At 43.3% G+C, this 22,096-nt stretch overlaps 2 protein-coding genes across 7 annotated transcripts in view; one reads left to right on the forward strand and one right to left on the reverse strand.

Annotated features, from left to right (window-relative positions):
* Nucleotides 1–3,195, forward strand: part of LOC135094896 (transport and Golgi organization protein 6 homolog) — a 16,474-nt gene extending 13,279 nt beyond the window's left edge. For 3 of the 5 annotated variants that reach the window (XM_063995385.1, XM_063995383.1, XM_063995384.1), the window contains exons 10-14: nt 16–116; nt 591–704; nt 829–1,055; nt 2,665–2,758; nt 3,049–3,195. In XM_063995385.1, the coding sequence (XP_063851455.1) occupies nt 16–116; nt 591–704; nt 829–1,023 (410 nt within the window). In that variant the 3' untranslated portion in view covers nt 1,024–1,055; nt 2,665–2,758; nt 3,049–3,195. Of the gene's footprint in view, nt 1–15; nt 117–590; nt 705–828; nt 1,056–2,664; nt 2,759–2,912 lie in introns of all 5 variants that reach the window. The other 2 variants (XM_063995382.1, XM_063995386.1) reach the window with 2 other exon arrangements.
* LOC135094895 (transcription initiation factor TFIID subunit 3-like) lies at nt 1,344–21,404 on the reverse strand. Of its 2 annotated transcripts, XM_063995379.1 has the most exons (10): nt 21,092–21,404; nt 20,028–20,270; nt 19,259–19,394; nt 16,924–18,799; nt 16,221–16,474; nt 9,506–9,571; nt 4,466–4,896; nt 3,860–4,116; nt 3,028–3,128; nt 1,344–2,756 (listed from the first exon to the last, which is right to left on the reverse strand). In XM_063995379.1, the coding sequence occupies exons 1-10, from the start codon at nt 21,255–21,257 to the stop codon at nt 2,630–2,632; spliced, it is 3,657 nt and encodes a 1,218-aa protein (XP_063851449.1). In that variant the 5' UTR covers nt 21,258–21,404; the 3' UTR covers nt 1,344–2,629. The 2 variants fall into 2 exon arrangements, with proteins under 2 accessions (XP_063851449.1, XP_063851450.1); XM_063995380.1 differs by lacking the exon at nt 9,506–9,571.
* Between the last annotated feature and the right edge of the window lie 692 nt (nt 21,405–22,096).

Here is a 22,096-nt window from a genome sequence, read left to right on the forward strand (position 1 = left end):
GCAGTGCCATTACAGGAGTGAGGGACGAGGAGTGGCTGGTGAGGGCAGCAAGCCTGTCAGCGCTGGGGGACGTCTGCAAGGAGCTGCGGTTCAGTCTGGGTCCCATCGTGCAGGAGGTGAGGCTGTAAGGGTGTGGTGACACATGGTTCTCTCTCTCTCTCTCTCTCTCTCTCTCTCTCTCTCTCTCTCTCTCTCTCTCTCTCTCTCTCTCTCTCTCTCTCTCTCTCTCTCTCTCTCTCTCTCTCTCTCTCTCTCTCTCTCTCTGACCAACCTGAATCAATGCAACTCAATCTTACTACATCTAACCTAATCTGTCTTATCCTAACCTACATTACATACTCATTTTGTGAATAGGTTTAATTTCTCTGTGTCATTAATCAGGATAAAGCAAGAAATAATGAACTCAAGCTTGAAAAATTATTAGTGCTGAGTCAATAAGAAGCTTTAAAAGATTAGATAAATTTATGGATGGGGATGACAGGTGGAAATAGGCAGGTATCTTTCATACAGGGATTTCCATGTGTAGGCCTGATGGCTTCCTGCACCAACCCTTGTGTTCTTGTGTTCTTATGTGTCATGTTCTGTGTCAGGTGTTCTCTGTGCTTCACTCGGCTGTTTCTCTGGACAAGTCAGGAGAGGTGCGTCGGGCAGCTGTCCTTGTGGTGACGATGTTGCTGCAGGGCCTGGCTGGTGATGCCATAAAGGTGTGTGTGTGTGTTTGTGTTTGTACCTGTAGTTGTAGTACCCAGGATTTGAGTCGTATTTCTGTGGTCCCATTCTTGTGTCTGTATATTTGTATTTCTCTCTCTCTCTCTCTCTCTCTCTCAGGTGCTCAGTGATGTTCTGCGGGACTTGTACCGAACACTGCGTCGCCTGGAGGCACACGACCCTGACCAGCTGGTGCGCATTCACTCTCAGCTGGCTCTGCAGGAGGTAGACTCCATCATGCGCCGCTTCTTCCTGCCCTCCGTTGGCCTCTCCAAGCGCATCTTTGTCCTGGACGCACCCCCACCTACCCTCTGAGGGAGTGTGTATGTGTGTGTGTGTGTATAAGGGTAAGTTTGGGTGTTTTAGTGTTTAGCTGGGAAAAATTCTTGTTTCCACTCTACTTTTTTTTTTTTATGCCTTTCTTACCCTTCCTTTCCACCTTGAATTGACCTCACTACCTCCACATCTTATGACTTATGGGGAGCTGTCCACTTTTCCTTTCCTCATCCCTCCCTCCCTTCCTCCCTCTCACACACACACACACACACACACACACACATGCAGATAAACAAGCAGTACAAAACATCCTCCTTTCCTCACGCCTTTCTCTCACACAGGGGAGCACAAAACACACCTGAACCTTTGACATATATATATTTACCTCCCATTCCAAATACAAATATCTACAGCAACACAGCAACGATGACAAAAACCAACCAAACAACAACCACGCAGTGAGACAACTGGCCAGACCTAACAATGCCCGGCCAGCTACTCCTCGCTCTGCTCATCACACATTCCTCTTCAATAAAACACTCCTCTTTGGCTCATCCTCTGCGCTTGATTTCCAGGGCGTCTCTCTGCCTTTCGTCGTGTCTCCTTCACCACTCCTGCTTAAAATAGTCAAGTTTTTATGTCTATTTTCATTCCATTGTTTTCTATTTTTTTTTTTGTCTTCAGTTTGAACTTCAGTGGTATCTCAGTAGTCAAGGAAAGCTGCCTTGTTGATGGTTGTAATGGTTACTTTCTAATCATGTCTCCTGTCTTATTTCACGAGTCAGGTGTTCTCATATCTACTGTCTCCTTCCAGACTTCTTGCCATCAAGTTGCAACAAGTTCAGTTTCAGTGTCTCACTTCCCTCACCCTAAACTCCTTGCTTATCTCCAGCATCTCCTCATAGTTGTTGCTTCACTCACCACTGTTCTTCCCTTCATCACACTGACCTGTTCTCAGAGCCTGTCCTTACTGAGCATTTGACTCTGGGTTGCTAACAAATGCTGTTTTTTTCTACCCTTGTCTTCTTTAGTTCCAGTTTTCTGAAGATATTGATTTGTTTGTCTTCCAGCCTTAAGAAGTTATTCCTTCCCAGCTTCCCTCCAAGGATGTTAATTCAAAGCCCACACTGCAGGAACTCAAGCCAGACCCTTTTGAAAAATCCCATCTTGCACATCAAACAAAACTGTATGGCCACAAGATTCACTCAGGTTCCCTTCCTCTGCAGGACACAATGCAGCAGCAGGTGTCTCGGTGTAGCGTTGCAGCAGCACCAAAACAAAACAGCATTTATTAAAAAGATCTTGAAGAGCAGCAGGCCGCCACAGCCCCGGCCGGCCAAGCTTAGGTAGACCAATATGGACTGAGTTTGTCAAGGCGAACGTCCTCGAATATCTGAGCGATTTCAGCGTGCAGAAAAATATGCACCATTTATGAGACTGTGTGGGGCATTTACTCAGTTCTCTCCTCAAAAACCTGGCAGAAATTCACCACTCGTTTCTGATAAAGACACAAGAGTGAGAGTAAACCACCAAGCCGAGAAGAGACAGAGAGCTCCCCACAACACCACTCAAGAGGCGACGTCCCAAGCACAGTGGTCCCTCCTGCAGCACCAGGGGCCTCCACCGCCCTGCCCCGCCGGCTCTATCACTTCTTTTTACGTCCTCGCTTCTTCTTCTCAGGAGGAGCACCGCGCTGCTTGTGCTGGGAGAGGCACCGGGGGCAGTACCAGTTGACGTCGTCGTTGGGAGGAACCTGGATGCCCACACACACCCTGTAAGGAGGTGATTGGCTCATTAACTAAGCAAACTAGATGGGTTATTAAGTAATTCATGCAATTATGTAATGCACTAAATCACTTTCCTCCATTCTCTCTCTCTCTCTCTCTCTCTCTCTCTCTCTCTAATATTCTTTCTCTCCTCTTTTTCAGTTTCTCTTAATCTCTTGTTTTCTCTATTATTCTCTCTCACTATTACATCACCCCAAGTCAGAGAGAGAGAGAGAGAGAGAGCAGTGGTGGCATTGGCAGCCCTGCACACACTCACCAGTGGTACCAATCGTCGCAGGTGTCGCAGCCAATCATCGGGGAGCCATCGTCCTGCTTGCCACACGTCGGGCAAATCCACACCTCATTCCCCTGGTCATCCTGCCAGGGAACACGTACAAAGTGAATACATGTTACTTAATAATGAGATAAAGCCTCAGTATTTTGATTGTATAGTTTGATAACCCTGTGTGTGGTGGTGGTGGTGGTGGTGGTGGTGGTGGTGGTGGTGGTGTTGAGTGAGGGAGGTACAGTGAAGGTTACAGGCAGTGGGGAGACCAAAGAGACTGGAATAGAATGCTGGAGAAAGTTAGACTAGTAGGGAGACCAAAGAGGCTGAAAAAGCGGGTTAGAGGCAGTTAGGAGACCAGAGATGATGAAAAAAGCAGTTAGGAGATCAGTAGAGAGACTAGAGAGACTGAAAAAAAAAGGTTAGAGGCAATTAGGAGACCAGTAATGAGACTACTGACTGAAAAAGAAGTTAAGTGGCCCAGAGAGGAGACCAGAGAAGGAGTGTTGGAGGGAGATACAAGACTGAGAAGTGCTGGAGGCAGTTTGGGGCCCAGTGGGGAGACCAGATAATCAGTTTTAGTGTGGAAAAAGCAAGTGAGGAATGTTAGAGGGAGACTGAAGACTGAAAATAGTGTTAGAGAGAGTTAAAGCAGTGGGAAGACCTGGAAATAATATTGAGGAGAACGAGACAAGAATGAACGAGAGAAAATAACAATGTTAAATGAAATAATATGAAGAATAACCTTTAAAGATCAACTACTTCACACACCAACCAAACACACTCAGTCCCTTAGGAGAGCAACCAAACAGTCATTACGTACCACAAAGTGTCCGATGGGTCCCACGGTCTCAGTTAGGAGTCCTGTGCCCTTCTGCTCCTGCTTCTTGCTTGGCTTTGGAGTGTCCAGGGGCGGGGAGACGAGGGGCATGGGGGAGTGGGCAGGGTAAGAGGGCTCCCCTGTCACTGACGCCGCCATCCCTGGCTTGCTAATGCTGCCCACAAGGGGGTTGGAGGATGACGAGGGCACGTCCTTCTTCTTCTCCTTCTTCTCCTTCTTCTCTCGTGGCTTTTTGATTCCTGGGTCAATAATTGGGGTCGGATGAGTCAATTTTTGTTTGGTTCTACTGTGGGTGTTACTAAGGTAGTGCTTCTTTCTTTGTTTTATATACATAACTGGTCAATCTATCTTCATCTTTATGTTATGGATCTTACTAATCCAGCAGTTTCTTCTTATATAACCAAGCAATCTGTCTTTTCTATGCAAAACACTAAAAACATTAAAAAAAAAAAAAACACACAAATGGCAAGGGAAGGTTTGTACAGGTGTGGTCAATAAAAAACTGATCTAATCTAATGTGAGCATGTGTCTAGGGCTACAGGTGGACATACAGGCAATTGTACAGGTGTGGCCAGGTGAACACTTTACCTGGGATCTTCTTGTCGTCGATGGCCTTGGGCGTGGGTGGCGGTGGCGGTGGTTTGGGGCACGTGCTGGCTTTAGGCGAGGTGGGGAGCTTGGCCACGGACTGCTTGGGGGCGGTCGAGGCAACCTTGGAGGACGCCTTGCTGGACGCGGTGGTGGGGTTCTTGATCTTGAGAGGTGGCACTTCCTTCACCTTGGCCGGCGTGTGACCTGAGTCCTTCACCTCCTTGTGCTTGGTCACCGGGTTGGGCACGTCCTTGATCTTGAGGACAGGGAGCGCCGGGGGACTCTCGGCTCGCTTCTGTTGGCTGCGCGGGGGCCGGGTGATGAGTGCTGAGATCTTGGCTATCTCTGGGGAACCTGGCTGGTCGTCCTGCGTGCTGGGTGGTGGCGGAGGTGGTGGCTCATCGTGCTTCACCACCGGCTTGATGACCCTGCGGGGTGTGGCGGGCAGTGTTAGCAGTGTTAGGACAGCCTGGCTCACTGTACGGTACACTGTGGTGTGTCATATGCTGCCACTGTGGTGTGTTATCTAAGCTGTCTTCATGCTGTGCCAGTGATCTTGTATACTAATCCACTACAGTTGAGTTCCCTGTACTAATTGTAATATACAGTGTTGAGCATTAATCATTACATACAGTTTTAAGTTGAGGAATCACAGATCTAATTCACAGCATATGGGTTGACTTCCCTGGAGCAGCAACTGCTATTTACACAGTTTCAAGTTGGGGAATTATAAACAGTCATTATGGTGTGAAAGTGAGATATCCCAGTACTTTTACCAGTAAGTTGTCATATAGAGTCACTGTGCTGTGAAAATTAGATATCCCAGTAGTTTTATAAGTTACCCAAAAGTAAATCATTTCAGGAACTCTTGCACAAATCTGTCAGCTCAGTGTAGGTGAGAATGAAGTTACCTGTTATATGTCTGAACAAAATTGCTGTTTATCAATGCAACTTTTTAAACTAAATCATTCGCCATTTAAATAATTTTGTAAAACCAAAATTAATAATCCTTCATCAATAAGAAGTTTGACCAAAAAAATATTCTTCATTAACAAGAGTCTTTAGAACAAAATTATTCTTTATCAATAGAACTTTAAAAAACAAAATCATTCCTCATTAGCATATCTTTTAAACTAGAAGTCTCAAACCAACAAAACTATTCCTCATTGACATAATAAAAAAAAAAACAATCACTCCATCAATTTAAGTCTGAACTAGCAAAATCATTCTTCATTCATACAACTTTTAAAAAACAATCAATCTTCATCAACAAGTCTTAAACCAACAAAATTCTTCATCAACACAACTCTTGAAAATAAAACCATCCTTTACCAACAAAAGCTTAAATTAAATCAACAAAATTACTTCTCATTACCACAACTTAAAAAACAAAATAATTCAAGTTTTAATTAAACCAACAAAATTACTTCTCATAACCAGAACTTAAAAAAAAATAAATAAATAAATAAACAATTCTTTATCAACAAGTCTTAAAGCAACAAAATCTTTATCAACAGAACATTTACACCAACACAATCATCCTCCAGTAACAAAATAATGCTTGATCTACAATTATCAGATGAACACAGAAGAACACATCCTCCACTGGTCCACCACGCAGAACATTCCCAGTAGACATAACAGAAGAATGAACTACAATCATAAGATGACAAAGATGAAGGTGTTCTTTCATTCTCCATCATTCCAAACATTCACAGAGAGAACAGAGTGGCAATAACTATCAACTACGAGATGAAGAGTAACCACATTCTCCGTTCTCCATAACAAGACAGAACAGGAAGAATGACTAATTATATAACAAGCAAAGAAATGTTCTGTTCTTCACAATAAAGAACAGAAGAAACAGCTGGAATTAAAAGACAATCCCGTGTTCTTCATTCTTCATAACAAAAGAAGTGATAAGCAAAGTGTTCTCCATCTTCCACAAGAGGGCAAAATTGAATAAAAAGAAACTATAATGCCAAAACAAGCAAAAGAACTGACAACAAAGAGGGGAGGGGAAAAAATAAATAAATGAACTACAGCTGAAGGAACAAGAAAATAAAGAGAAAAAAAAAATCCTTATTCTCTGTGAAGGAAAACAAAATTGAAGACAAAAAAAAAGAAAAAAGAAAATCCTCATTCTCCGTAACAAAACAAACAAAAATTAAGAAAAAAAAAATACAGCTGCAAAACCCAAAAAAAAAAAAATAAATAAATAAAACATTCTTCATCCTCCAAAACTGAAAACAAAACCAGGAAGACAAAAATAAATAAATAAATAAATAAATAAATAAATAAATAAATAATAAATAAACAATCCTTCATTCTCCAAAAAAAAAAATAAATAAATAAATAAATAAATAAATAAGTAAATAAATAAATAAATAAATAAACAAACAAACAAACAAATACAAATACATAAACCCATTTCTCTTTCTCCGCCAATCTGAGAAGCACCATTCTAACGCAGCACAGGGGACAGATGCAGCAAGCCATGTTATCTAGAGGGCAGCGAACAACAGTGAACACCAGGAGAGGCACCAACAGCAGGAGGAGCAGGAGGAGGAAGAGGAGGCAGTGTGTCACCAAACCAAGCCATCTCTCCACTTCCCTGCTGGTGACTGTGGCTTGTTAATGTTATGTAAGAGTGGAATTAATTGAGTGTGAGTTATCAATCAAGGTGAGTATTCTATGTATTGTTTGTGTTGGTTTGTTTGGTATTGTATAAGTGATCTTTGTTGTGTATATTAAGGTTCTGTATTGTCTTGGTACTGTTTGTGGGATGGTTTTATGTATTAATCTGTTTGCGTTGATTTGTTTGGCAAGTGTGGTTTTGTATTAGTGGTTTTTTAAGCGTACAAGAATATTAGTTATCAGTTACCATAAGAACCATCATCTCTCATTCATCACAGTTTCAGTTTCCACAGTTTCAGTCTTATGTGTGTTGCTGCCGGTCACAAACTCAACTAAGAGAGGCAGCAACAAGAGACAGCCTACCAGGATTCACCAATTTGTTCTTTATTTCCTTAGTTAACATATAAATCAACTATCTGTAACTGTGTACATGCAGTTTGTCTTTACTTCAACAATATTTAGGGTTTCGGGGCTGTTCTTAAGGGGGACAATGATCTTCCAAGGGTTTTTTGTATCCATGGGGTGTCTGACTTGACTGTGGATATCAAGGGATGCTGTTATTAGTAAGGGTTAGGTGTGTACTGTCTATGAGTTGGACTGTGGACTGTGATCTATAGCAGTGTGTGGCTTGGCATTGTATTGGTGATCTTGATTATGAAGTGTGTGTGTGTGTGTGTGTGTGTGTTATCAGCAAGGGTTTTGGTGTGTGTTGGTTGTGATGTGTGGTGATGCCCAGAATGCACTGGGTTTTGAAATGATAATGATGAGAGGTGTGTAAAAAAAAAAAAAAAATTAGTTGAGATTGAAGAGAAAAGAGAGATTCATCATCAAAAGCAAAAATAACAATAGGAAAGTGATAAAAATAAGATAATGATAAAGAAAAGGATAAAAAAATAAAGTAAAAAAAAAAATAATAATAATAATTGACAGGTAAAAAAGAAAAAGAAATACAAAAAATATAGATAAAACTGAAATAATAACACCAAAAAAATAAAAATAAAATAAATAAATAAATAAATAAATAAATAAATAAATAAATAAATAAAAATAATAATAATAATTTGAAATACTCTTTGTACTGCAGAGACCAGCCAAGTAGAAAACAGCAGACACAAACCACCTTTCCTTCCTTCACGGCACCAAACACAGAAACAAAACACAAACTGAACCAAGAAAAATACAGATACAAATACAGAATAAAAACTTAGAAAATAAAATAAAATAAACAAATAAATAATAAATAGATAAAGAATAAATATAAAAAAATCCAACTTGTACAGTGGAGACCAGCCAGGAATAAAATGATACCAACGTCAAACTTAACATCAAACTGAACCAAGAAAAATACAGATAAAACTTTGAAATTATAAAAATAAATAAATATATATAAAAAAAAAAGTCACCATTTTCTTTGTACCGAGACCAGCCAGATAAAATGAATAAAAAAATAAAATAAATAAATAAATAAATAAAAACACTTCAGAGGATCAAACAAAATAGAAACTGGGAAAAAGAAAAGAAAAAAGATGAAGGAGGCCACAGGAGGAGGACAAAGGGACAGAACGCTCCCCAAACATTGCACCACCAAGGCACAAGACACTCGGCAGCAGGGAAGTGTTGAGTCACAGCACAGAGGGAGAGAGGCGGCAGGCTGGCACAAAGGACTATTTGTAAACGCTTTGCTGTCTCACCAAGACTGTTATTAAAGGCCCCTCAGATGACTAGACTAGTTCTCCTTGTTGTTTTTATTTTCCCTCTCTCTCTCTTGGTGTTGAGTTAATGAAAAACTATCACTAGATTCAGGAAAATACCTTTGAAAACCATATCTTTCACTAAAGCCAGTTAAAATTGTATAATCTTCATTAAACTGCCACTCAAATAATGAAAACAGCCTTGAAAACCATGATATCTTCCACTAGACACCATTAAAATGTAGAACCCTCACTAAACTACCACTCAAATCATGAAAACACCCTTGAAATACCATAACTTCTACCAGACGCTTAAAAACATCAAATCTTCACTAAAACACCACTTGGGTCATGAAAAGCAGCCACTGGAGCCTAAAACAAGGAGACAGAACCCACTAAACTAACCACACCACCGCCAAAACACCCCAGAAAATCCGAACACCCACAGGAGACGACAAGAGCCCATCGAAGGCAACCAGAATGAGAAAGCAAAATACTACAAGACATTAACACAAAACAGGGATGAAGGACAGGCCACACACCAGCACTACAGCGGACACATGCCTTGGGGGAGCACAGGAGGATGAGGGAAGCACTATGAAGCAGAATCACGTCCAGGGGGTGCCTCAAGAAAGCTAAGACAGTGAAGCTCGAGGAATCTGGGAACGGTAACCTAAGCGATTGAGGGAAACAGTGGGAAGATACATACTTGACGTTCATATACTGACTGCCTCCCACTGCTGGTATTATTCCTATACCAGCAGAGGGTGTGTGACTAGCAGAGGGGGCAAAGTAACGGCATTATTGCATGGGGAACTCTCACACTCTCACATGCACTCTCTTGTATAACTTCTTTTTATATTCTCTCTCTCTCTCTCTCTCTCTCTCTCTCTCTCTCTCTCTCTCTCTCTCTCTCTCTCTCTCTCTCTCTCTCAACTTGCTTCTCTTACTCTCACATATTCGCTCCTTCACAAATATCCTTTTTAATCGCTCTTTACTCACTCTCACTCACCCACATTCTTTTCAAAATCTCAGTTTTCTCTCTAACTTGCTTCACTTTCACATTCACTCGCTCACAAATACTCTCTCCCTTCACTCACTCACTCTCTCAGATACCTTCACAAGCACTTTCTCTCTTTAACTTATTTCAACACACACACACACACACACACACACACACACACACACACACACACACACACACACACACACATCTAACACATAAAACTTTCCCTCAATATCTTCATCTTCCTTGGCTAACCAGAGAAAGCTGTTAGGATTAGACTTTCATAAAACACCTGTACTTTCATGGTCTTTAATGCAAATCCTCAGTTTTCAGGCTAACTAGAATAAACCATTAGAGTCCTGACACCTTCATAAGACACACGTTTATGGTCCCTGACGTACTGTATGAGTGGAGGACTGGGGGGATGGCCTGACTGTGACTGGGATGGAGGTGAGGGTGCTAGTCAAACACTCAGCCACACGCACACACACACACACACGCACACACACACACACTGTTGGTCCCTCCCTTGGTCCCTTGCTAACTCAATGACCTGGGTGACACAAAAGACAGGAAGAAATACAAGACTGCCTGCAAGTGCCTGGGTTCTGCATCACTCATCCCTGCGCCATCGCTCTCCCCTGCCAGAGCACCGCCGAGCAATCCACAGTGGCGACCTCGGCGTGGGATGAGGACGTGACGCACATGAATGAGAAACGTGGTGCTATTGGGAAAACTTCAACACAGTATGAGGGCTGCATGAAAATGCTCAAAACTGGTTTACGAAATGCATGAAAAGCACTGAAAACAGGTGGACTATTTTGACAGCACTGTGGTAATATCCTAGAATGAATAAAAGTGGTAATAATAGAGGTGGAGGTGAAAAAAGTCACAGGTGTTATGGGGAGAGTTTACTTCCTGACTAGGCTCTTGTCACTTCCTCAGGGAAAAAAGGGAGAAGGAAAAGCAAAACTAGAGGGGAAATAGACCCACCCAATAACACCTGTATACCTTTTCACCTCCACCTCAAACTTGTCAAAATGTCTCAACAATAATAACAGTAATAAAAAGCAAAATACAGACACAATTTAGCATTTTCATGTCTCAGGCTCACACCAGGTTAAAGTTTTGTCAGCAGCAGTGAGTGAGAGGCACGGCAGACACAGAGGGAGTGAAGAGTGCGAGGAACGTGAAGACCTGACCCGGAGTGAGGCAAGGAAGACCCCTGGAGCGCGACGGATGTACCAGATCTCAGACGGCTGCCCTCCCCAGACCAGGCACCGTGCCTTTAGTACCACCACCAAGCCACTCCAGTAATTGAGGTTCAGAAGAGACCCGCAAGTGATGCCTTTGCTTGGGTTCACTTCTATTGCTTGTGTTCTTGTTTTTGTTCCCTTTTCCGTCACCTCTGTTTGTTCCAAGGCTGCCGTGGTGGTTAGTCGGGCCCCAAAGGATGTTTTTCTTGTTGCTGGTGCACGGGTTTTGTTCAGCTATCACTAAGTTGCAAGAAACATTGTTGGAAATATGATTAACAGCCTCTAGTGTTTGTTTGCCCATCCACTGACACTAGAATTGCGGAACTCACTGAAAACCTATTGCTTCATTACAAAATGTTAAACTACCTCCAGAAACCTCAATTACTTCCATTACAACCTATTAAACTACCACTACAACAATGAAAACACCCGTAAAAACCCCAATGCCTTTCATTATAATCAATTAAACTACCACTACAATACTGAAAACACCCCTAAAAACCCCAATTCCTTCCATTACAGCCTGTTACTCATGCTCATAATGGTGTCAAACTAGAATCACAAAAAAACACCCTTTAAAAAAAGCCAAGGAAACACTAATGAACCTGTTAAACTATCACAAGAATCCTGAGAATATCCATGAAAACCATCCACTAAACTATCATTATCATTTGTTGACATACCACTACAACTATGAAGACAACCTTGAAAATACCCCGAAAAATATACGTAAAGGTAATTAAACTACTACTAGAATCATGAAAACACCCTTGAAAATCCCTACCAAGGAATGCCCATCATCATCATCATCATTATTTTTATTATTATTACTATTACTATTATTATTTTGACAGATACGTTTTCCTTCATCTTTTTTGCACCATTTATCTTGTATTCAATTCCTTAGTACGCCAAGAAAACCTCATTCAAAATACATTAACATAATTTCCTCTATCTCTCTATCTCTCTCTCCTATTACCTTTACACCAGAACCGAAAAGAAACACCCTTGAAAATCCAAAACAAAGCCCATGACAGCCTGTGAAAAAGCCAGGACTAAGAACACAACCTCGCCTCAATTGGCAGGAACGCTTAGCTGGGGCACAGAAAGGGATCACAGAGGGCACCGGCAGGAGACAGACAGCCGTGTTTACTCTACGAGGTTCACGACTGGGCAACAGGTGCAAAAAAAAACGAGGGGGGTTTGTTTACCAGTGCGTCGATTGGTTCCAAGAGGAGTGTGGGCGCTGAGGTGCTCTGAAAGGCCTCCTGTTGTGTGTTTCTCTCTCTCTCTTTCTCTGTCTCTCTCTTTTTTTCTTGTTGCTGGTTTTCATTGTTTCTCTCTCTCTCTCTCTCTCTCTCTCTCTCTCTCTCTCTCTCTCTCTCTCTCTCTCTCTCTCTCTCTCTCTCTCTCTCTCTCTCTCTCATAATCTTTCTTATTTTGTTTTTCTCTCTCTCTCTCTCTCTTTCTTTGTTTTCTTGTCAATTTTCATTCTTTGTCTCTGTTGTTATTGTTTTTTTTCTCTCTCTTTCTTTGTTTTCTTATCAATTTTCATTTTCTTTCTCTTTCTCTCTATCTGATAATCTCTCTTATTTGGTTTCTGTTGTTGTTGTTGTTGTTGTTTTTCTCTTTCTTTGTTTTTCTTGTTGACTTCCATTCTCTCTCTTTCTCTGTCTCATTATTTCTCTTATTTGTTATTGTTTTTTTCCCTTTGTTTTTCTTGTTGACTTCCATTCTCTTTCTTTCTCTATCTTATAATCTCATTTATTTGGTTTCTGTTTTTTATTCCTCTCTCCTTCTTTATCTCTCTGTTTTTCTTGTTGATTTTCATTTTTTCTCTCTCTTTCTCATAATCTTTTAATTGGTGGTGGTTGTTGTTGTTGTTGTTGTTCTTGTTTCTCTTTTCCTTGCTCTCTCTCTCTCTCTATTTCATAATCTCTTTTATTTTGGTTCTTCTTATAATTCTTTCTCTCTTTCTTGTCCCTGTTGACTTTTCAATACCTCTATTTTCTCTTGTCTGGGTCATGTTATTATCATTGCTCCTCTGTCTCTCATTTTCTTACTTTCTCTCTTTCTGTTCTTCTATCGCTGTTGGCTTTCACTCTCTCTCTCTCTTGCTCTCATAATCTCATTTGGTTCTTGTCGTTTATATCATCTCTCTTGACATCTCCATCTCTCTCATTTCACCCATTATCATCACTACTTCTCTCTCTTTCTCATTTGGTTCCTTTTATCACCATTACTGTCTTACATTATAGCCTTACTCATTAAAACTTCAATCTCTCCTTCTCTCTCTCTCTAATCAAGGGTTTCCCACACACCACCACCCACAATACAGTGCCAATGAGTACTAACACCTTGCCCCTCTTTGCCCCATATTCAGAAACAATGCTCTCTCACCATGACCACTTACAAAGGCCAAAGAGATGATAAACCAGGTTCTCACGAGTGTTTCCCTGGTTGATAATGCAGAAATCTTATTAATCTGTCACTAGAATCATAGAAACACCCTTACAAACCTGTGTCACTTCAACTACAGCCTTTATAAAGTAGGTGTGGTCAGAACTGTCTCAGAATATAGGTCTCTGAAGCAGGCTAGGAAAGGCTTGGTGAGTGTGGTGCTGTGTGTTTACCTAGCTGTGGTTTACGGAAGGGAAGGGTAGTATCCCGTCTCTATATCTACCCAGTTTGGCCTTAAAAGCATGGACAGTTTCGGCATTCACGTCTTCACTGAGTTCATTCCATTTGTGTGTGTGTGTGTGTGTGTGTGTGTGTGTGTGTGTGTGTGTGTGTGTGTGTGGGGAGGGGGTAACTAAGGCTATGCAAGACGGACTGCATATGATTCTTCGCTCTTCCTTACGTATACTAGTGTGTGTATAAATATAGTCAGGTTTAGAATACTATTACTAGTTATTATAAATAGTTTAAAATATATATTTATGAATTTCTTTTTCTTTTCTTTTTTTGTGCGGTATAAAATATAGATTACTTCATAAAGCTACTGTTGCTAATAAATGCTTAATACGGTAGAAAAATAAATAAATACTGCACTTGTTGAGATCATTAAAAGGAATACTTCACTTATAATTATTTATCTATTTCATTTTCTATTTTTTTTATTCTATTTTATCTTTATTTATTTTTTTTATTTTACTTCTTTTTTTTTTGTTATGTTTATGATTGTCAGTTTGTGTTTAAGTATATGTGTGCTGAGTTTATTTTCCTGCACTCAGCAAAGAGGAGGAGGAGGAGGAGGAGAAGAGGACCATTCTCTCTCTCTCTCTCTCTCTCTGTCTCTCTCTCTCTCTCATTTTCTATAATTCTGGTCTCTTATTGTTTGTTACTGTGACCTTATTTTCTGTGATCTCTGTTTTTCTATTACTTGAGGCAGGACCGAGCTATTTTGGTCTGTCACTCTCTCCCTCTCTCTCTCTCTAGATTTCTATAATTCCATTCTCTTTTATTTCCTGTTAGTATGACCTCTGTTTTGCTGTAACTTGAAGGAGGACCGAGTAATTCTGGTCTTTCCTGGTCTGACGCTGGAGAGGGAAAACAGGTGGTGGAGACAAACATCAGACAACAACACAGGGACACGGGACACAGGGACCTAGCCTCACCTCACCTCATGTCACCTAACCCAACACAGAACACACAAATTAAGGAACTAAAATTAATGGGAGCTAATTTAAGTGAACCTAACCTACTGAACTGACTTAATCCAACATGAAACACACAAATTTAAGACCTCGTGTGTTTTAACCAAATCTTAGACATGAATTAATGGGGGACTATGTAACCTAACCTGACCCGAGATACAACACATGAATTAATGGGGATACTAACCTAACCAAACAATAAATATACAAATTAAGGACCTCATGTGATCTAGACCAATATTAAAGACATGAATTAATGGGTGACTAATCTAACCTAACCTGACCCAACACACAGCATATGAATTAATGGGAAACTAACCTAACCAAATAATAAATACAAAAATTAAGGACCTCATGTGACTTAACCCAATGTTCAAGACACGAATTAATGGGAGAACTAATGAATAAATGGGGGAACTGATCTAAGTGAACCTATGTTAACTAAATCAAATAACCTGACTGAACCAATCTAATGTAACCTAACCCAACAAAGAACGTCAATTATGGGAAATTATTAATGAACCTAAGTTAACTAAATCAAATAAAACAAAGGTTTAACCTAACCTAACCTAGGCAAACTTAGCCTAACCTAGACAAACTTAACCTAACCTAACAAAACTTTGACAAACCTAACCTAACCTAGACAAACTTAACCTAACCTAACTTAACCTAACAACCAAACTTTGACAAACCTAACCTAACCTAGACAAACTTAACCTAACCTAACCTAAACAAACTTAACCTAATCTAACCTAATCCAGACAAACCTAACCTAACCTAACACAGATGAACAAACTAAGACATAAAATGGTGACCTGACAAGGGAGGGAGACAACAAAGGAGATTAATCACATACAAATGAATACTGCTTGGCGAACTACATCTTTACATTATTGACACTATAACTCATAATAACCTAATGATGACTATGGGGAGTGTATGAATCTATGTATGATAAGGTATACTACTACTACTATTACTACTACTAATACTGTCTCATATTCCCTTACTAATCTCATATACACACACAGACACACGCACATACATACATTCATACATATACTGTCACTCCATGTATTAAGTGTATGAATAATGGCAATAAGATGTATACACTATGTCTATTCATTCATTCATACATACCTACATACATACATATATGCATACTGTAGAGCAAATTGTGTATGAGGTAATTTATTTGTTTTTTATTTCTCTCTCTCTATCTCTCTCTCTCTCTCTCTCTCTCTCTCTCATTCATTCATTCTCTACCTTCCCAAATCAGTGTTATTCAGTCTCTCTCTCTCTCTCTCTCTAAATCAATGTTAATCTGTTACTCTCTTCCTCAACATTACTCTCTCTCTCTCTCCCCGTCTCTCTCTCTCTCTCTCTGTCTCTCTCTCTCTCTCTCTGTCTCTCTTTTTCTCTCTCTCTCTCTCTCTCTCTCTCTCTCTCTCTCTCTCTCTCTCTCTCTCTCTCTCAGCAGGGGCAGGAGGTGGAGGGGGTACTCACAGCTTGGGGGTGGTGGGTGGGGGGGCATCACTGGTGGTAGGGCTCGGCAACTTCATGGTTATCTTGGGCCCCTCCCCACCCTCCTCCTTCTCCCTCTTCACCTTCTTCTCCTTCTTTTCCTGCTTAAGTTTCTCCTTCTCCTTCCTCTTATCGGATTTGTCCTTCTCCTTTTCCTTGTCCTTCTTGTCCTTCTTCTTCTTCACTTTCTCCTTCTCCTTCTCCTTCTCTTTCTTCTCCTTCTTATGCTCCTTTTTCTGGGGGAGATGGAGAGAGAGACAAAAGTTTCGTCAGTGGGCTATTGGAAGTTAGTGGGGTTTTCAAAGGTGTTTTTATGGTTCTAGTGGAAGTTACTGGGGTTTTCAAGGTTCTAGTGGTACTTTAAAAGGGTCTAGCAGAAGTTACTGGGGTCTTCAAGGGTGTTTTTATGGTTCTAGTGATGGTTTAACAGGACTAGTGATGGTTTGACAGGTTCTAAGAATAGTTAATGGAGTCTTGTTGGTTCCAGTGATAGTCTGCCAGCTGTAGTGGAAGTTACTGGTGTTTTGAAGGGCGTTTCATTACTGTAATAATAGCTGAACAAGTAGTGAATGTCATCAATGGCAAGCCCAGAGAGAGGCTGCCTGGCCATCATTGCAGCAGTGACAACAGTCCTGGTGACGGGGCAGGGGGAGGACAGCAGCTGGTGACAATGTTCACCACTCACCTTCTCTTTCTCAGTCTTCTCCGGCTTGTCGGGGCGCGGGTGGGGGCGAGGCGGGGCCTGGGGTGGTGGGGAGTGGTGGGCAGGGGTGCGGGGACGGGGGGGTGTGGAGGGGGATGGGGAGCGCATGGGGGAGCCGTGGCCTCGTATCATGAGAGGGCTGCCTTCTCGGGGGTGGCGGGGTGTGGGGGGACGCTCCAGGTGGTCGCCGTCCTCCACATTGCTGAGGCGGTCTTCCTCCAGCGGGCGCTTGAGGGGCGGCCGTGGCATGAAGGGGTGGTGGGGCGGCAGGCGCAGGTCAGGCAGTGGCGGCACCATGCCAGGCCGGGGGGGAGGCCCACCAAATGGGGGCAGGAAGGGGAATCTGGAGAAGGGGGGAATGAAGCCCGGGGCAGTGGGGAAGGCAGGCAGGAATGGGGCACCAGGGGGCACCCCCATGTCCTCCATGGGTAGCCCCACTTCGGGGGTCTTGGGGCGCTCTGGGGGGTCTGGCTCCCCCACGTCCCGGGGACCAGGGCTGAAGGGGCCGCCCTTGGGGGACTTGGACCGGTCCTTGCGGGGCCGCTTCTCCCGCCCCTTGTCCCGGCCCCGCCGCTTCTCTGGGGACCGGTGGGGCGGCAGGTGGGAGGGCACCTCTGGGGTGCGGGGTGTGGAGGGCGTGGTGGGGGGCGACAGGTCCTCCTGGTAGGGAGGGTAGTCAGCCGGGGACCGTGGCACCTCCTCTGGGGGTGGTGGTGGTGGGGGTGGGGCCTCAGGGGGCGGCTCCTCAGGGGGGCGGCGCTGGCCCCGTCCAGGTGTCTCATCAATCATGAGGTCAGGGGAGCTGTCCCTGGAGGGCTGGGCTGGGGCAGGGGGCAGGTTAGGGCCGGGGCCGGGGCCGGGGGCCTCGCGGTCCTCCCGAGCGTCCTTGTTCTTGATCTTCTTGAAGATGCTGAGCTTGGACTTGCCCTCAGCCTTCTCTGGGCCGGGGGGCAGCAGGGAGTCGGGGGCCTTGGTGGGGGCAGGGATGGAGGTGACAGTGACGGCGGAGGAGGAGGCCAGGGCAATGATGAGCTCCCTCTCCCTCTCCCGGTCCCTTTCTTTCTTCATCTCCTTCTCCTTCTTGGTCTCCTTGGTGCCCTCCTTGCGGCCCTCCTTGTCGCGCCGTGCCTCCTTGCTGCGCTTCACCCCATCCTTGTCCTTCTTGCTCTCCTTCTTCCCTTCCTTCTTGCTCCCCTCCTTCTCCTTCTTCACCTTCTTCCCACTGCCCGCACCCTCCCCCTCCTTTTCCCCGTCCCGTGGCTTCCCCTTCGCCTTCCCCTCCGCCTTGGGGGTCCGGGGCGGCTTGGGAACCTTGATCTTGGGGGACGCTGACTTGGGGGTCTGTGGGTGCGGGGACTGGCTGGTCTTGGGTGGCAGGACCTTGGGAGTGGAGGCTGACTTGGGGGGCGCGGATGGCTTGGGTGATGGTATCTTGGGGGGCTTAGGGGCGGCAGGCTTGAGCAGGGGCATCTTGAGCTTAGGCGGCAAGGGGGAGGACCCTGGAGGAGCCCCCTTGGGGAGCGACAGGGGGCGTGATGGCAGTTTGGGAATCTTGAGGCCCTTCCCAATGACCCTGTCCTTGTTCCCCTTCACCTTGTTGGGGCGGGGCGGCCGTGCTAGACAGCTCCGCGCCCCGCCCAACCCCACCTGACTGTTCTTCTGGCGGATCAGCTTCTCCACGGTCAGTTTCTTCTTGCCCACAGTGGAGGGGGAGGTGCTGCGCGGGGCGGCCATGGGGATGTCAGGACAGCACGCCTCGGGCAGCTTCCCCTCCCGGGCAGATGAAATGAAGCCGGATGTGGTCATCATAACACTGACGATCTCCCTCACTGGCTGACCCTCATCATCCAGAGAGAACCTGTGGGAGAGTTCAAAGGTCATAACATTTTTTTCATTATGTAAGAGGGGTAATGGCCAAGGGTAATAAAAGGAGTTCAATAAAAGACCTCCCCAAAAAGTCCCTCTTAAAAAAAATGGTCAGAGGTTGATGTATAGATGGTTAGATATAGAAATGGGTACACTGACTAATAGGTAAAGATAAGAGGTGTTTTCAAGGGTGTTTTCATGGTTCTTGTGACAGTGTAACAGGCTGTAGTGGAAGTTACTGGGGTTTTCAAAGGTGTTTTCATGGTTCTTGTGACAGTGTAACAGGCTGTAGTGGAAGTTACTGGGGTTTTCAAAGGCGTTTTTATGGTTCTAATGATAAAATAAAACTTTATCATCATTACTACATCACTATATCACCACCACAACCACCACATCACCACCACATCACTTATTTCCACCTGAGCTTCACCATCACTTCCACACCACTCACTTTGGCTTCTTGGCAGGGGACACTTCTGAGTCAGCCGGCCTCTTGAGTGCTGGCTGGGGGGACAGGGTTGGGGAGGTAGCATCCCCCATTCCCCCGTCTTCCAGGCCAGCATTCACCTTCACATCCACCTCCTCCTCTGTGGGTGGTGGAGTGTGTCAGTGGGATATGTTTGTTGTCTGTCCACTGTTCATCCAATCTAACCTAACCTAACCTAACCTAACATAAACTAACATAACCTAACCTAGTATAAACCTAACCTATCCTAATAAAAATTAACCTAACTTATTCTAACTTAAAATGACATATCCTAACTTAGACTTAATCTTACTAACCTAACCTGACCTTACTTAGTGACACATCCTGAGCTAAACTATCCTTATTTAACTTAAACTAACATATTCTAACTTGACCTTAATCTGACCTAACCTAACCTAACTTAAACCAATCTAACCCTAACTTAACCTAGACTGATCTAACCTAATCTAACTTAACCCAATCTTATCTAACCTAACTTAACCTAATATGATCCAACCTATCTTAACTTTAATCTACCTTTAACATAACCCCTAACTCCATCAAACCTAACCTAATATAGTAAAATCTTAACTTAATCTAATGAAATGTAATCTAATCATAATGTAATCTTATCTAACTAAACCTAATCACAACAAGACCAACACAACAAGATACCACTCACTCTCTCCCACACTCACTCACACACCCATCCACTCTCTCTCTCCTTCACACACACACACACACACACACACACCTTCCTTCTCTGGGTACATCGGGGGTAGGTGCTCGTGAATATGTATAGGGCGCGACAGGATCTCCCTGGCACCGGGCTTGAGAAAGTTGAGGTTGGAGGGACGAGTCACAGGAAGGGCAGGAAGGGGATGGGGGAAGGGGGGGCAGTCCACGTTGCTGAAATAGTCCTCCAGTTCGGGCACAGAGATCCCCATGTCCATGAAAGCCAGGCCGAGGTCATCCAGGGACGGCTCTGTGCGGCCAACTGTTTGTCGAGGAGGAGGAGGAGGAGGAGGAGGAGGAGGAGGAGGAGGAGGAGGAGGAGGAGGAGGAGGAGGAGGAGGAGAGAAAAAAAAACATTAATTTCTTTAAATATACATGAAAAATAAATAAAAGATGTATAATAAAAAATAAGAAAAAAAAAAAGAAATGAAGTTAAATAATGTTGTGAAGATACTGCTTATAACAAGACAAGATTATATCATTTCAAACTTAAGCTTCATGAAATTCAGTAATAACAATAACAAGACCAGTAACTAACCGACATACAAGTGAGTTAGGTTAGACGACATTACCTATCAACAACAACAACAACAACAACAACAACAACAACAACTATCTAACCCAACAACCCCATCAACACACCCCACACCCCCTAACCACAAAAGAATAAAAATAATAATAATAATAATAATAATAATAATAATAATAATAATAATAATAATAATAACAATAATAATAATAATAATCTTTCCATCCCATTAGAAAATTTTTACCCATATCAACTCAACAACAACAACAACAACAACAACAACAACAACAACAACAACAACACTAGTTTAACAATAACAAAACAACCTGCCGCCCCTCCCAGTACCCCCCACCCTCACCCCCAACAACCAGTACTACCCTAACGTAACCTAGTAAAACAAAAACACAAATAAACAACCCAAACCTAACAACCTCATTAACCAACAACACCCCCTAGTACCCCCCACATGACCCCTAACTTAGCGTAACTTAATGACACTTAACTAACACACCCCCCAGGTAACCCCCAGCCCCACGCCCCCCCCCCCTACTTACAGTGCTCCGTGTATCTGTGCGTGAGGCGGCAGAGCTCAGTGAGGTAGCGGTGCAGCAAGTCAGTCAACACCTCCAGGGGCGTGCTGAAAACTCCCTGGTACCCGATGCTCTGGCAAATCTGACCCACGCATATCTTGAGGATCTCGCTCGTGAACTGACCCGCCATCTTGTTCCTAGTATCCTTCTCTCCCCTCCTGCACCGGGTATCTTAGTGCCAGGGTCCTATGTGGGGTTCTGTGGGGTTTTTTTAAGGGACCGCACGCCGCCAAGCTCCCGCCATTTTGACACCAGTCTGTCTGAGTCCCTGGGTCTCGGTCTGGGTCCCGCGTTGCCACCTGATGATGATGATGGTGGTGAGTTTACGTGTTTTTAACGAGACATGTGTTATTATTGTTGTTTTGGGATATCTGACGGAAGAATAAGCCCAAATATATGTGTCGACTTGGTATTTTCTTTTATTTTTGTTGCTATTTCGAGTTATAAAGTATGAGATAGTAGAATATGGGGCGTTGATGTGAGAGGTATGAGAGCGATAGCAGAAAAGATGCTAGTGATTCTGATTGATCTAGGGTATAATAGAAATAACGAAAGAATGGATAAAACAGGAAGGGAATGGATGATGTTGTTGCTGAGACTGTGTAGAGGGACGGATGATGAGAGAGGCAGCGTAGGACTTCCTGGAGAGAATACGGGGTGAGATGTATACTGTTTGTTTTACCGTTCTAAGGGCCTGACTCAAGAGAAATCCTGAGTCACCTGCAACATCATCTCTCTCTCTCTCTCTCTCTCTCTCTCTCTTGGGTTGGAGATTGGATGAATTTATGTAAAGAAAATGTAAAAGTTAGTGATATTCTTGTTGTGGTAGTGGAGGTCAGTAATGTAGTAGTAGTAGTAGTAGTAGTAGTAGTAGTAGTAGTAGTAGTAGGATCATTACATTTATCAGCAGCAGGAGACCGTAGCAGCAATGGTAGCACAGCCATGTAATTTCCACCAGTCATTGTGCGT

This window comes from Scylla paramamosain, chromosome 47 (assembly GCF_035594125.1).
Source record: "Scylla paramamosain isolate STU-SP2022 chromosome 47, ASM3559412v1, whole genome shotgun sequence".
Taxonomy (NCBI): Eukaryota; Metazoa; Arthropoda; class Malacostraca; order Decapoda; family Portunidae; genus Scylla; species Scylla paramamosain.

Bases quoted from the DNA above. Each gene is read 5' to 3' on its own strand.
- LOC135094895 (XM_063995379.1), bottom strand. From the start codon at position 21,257: ATGGCGGGTCAGTTCACGAGCGAGATCCTCAAGATATGCGTGGGTCAG. The intron at 20,271-21,091 runs GTAAGTAGGGGG...CTCGACAAACAG, and splicing joins GCACAGATACACGGAGCACT to TTGGCCGCACAGAGCCGTCC. The intron at 18,800-19,258 runs GTGAGTGGTGTG...ACTCTCCCACAG, and splicing joins TCCCCTGCCAAGAAGCCAAA to GTTCTCTCTGGATGATGAGG.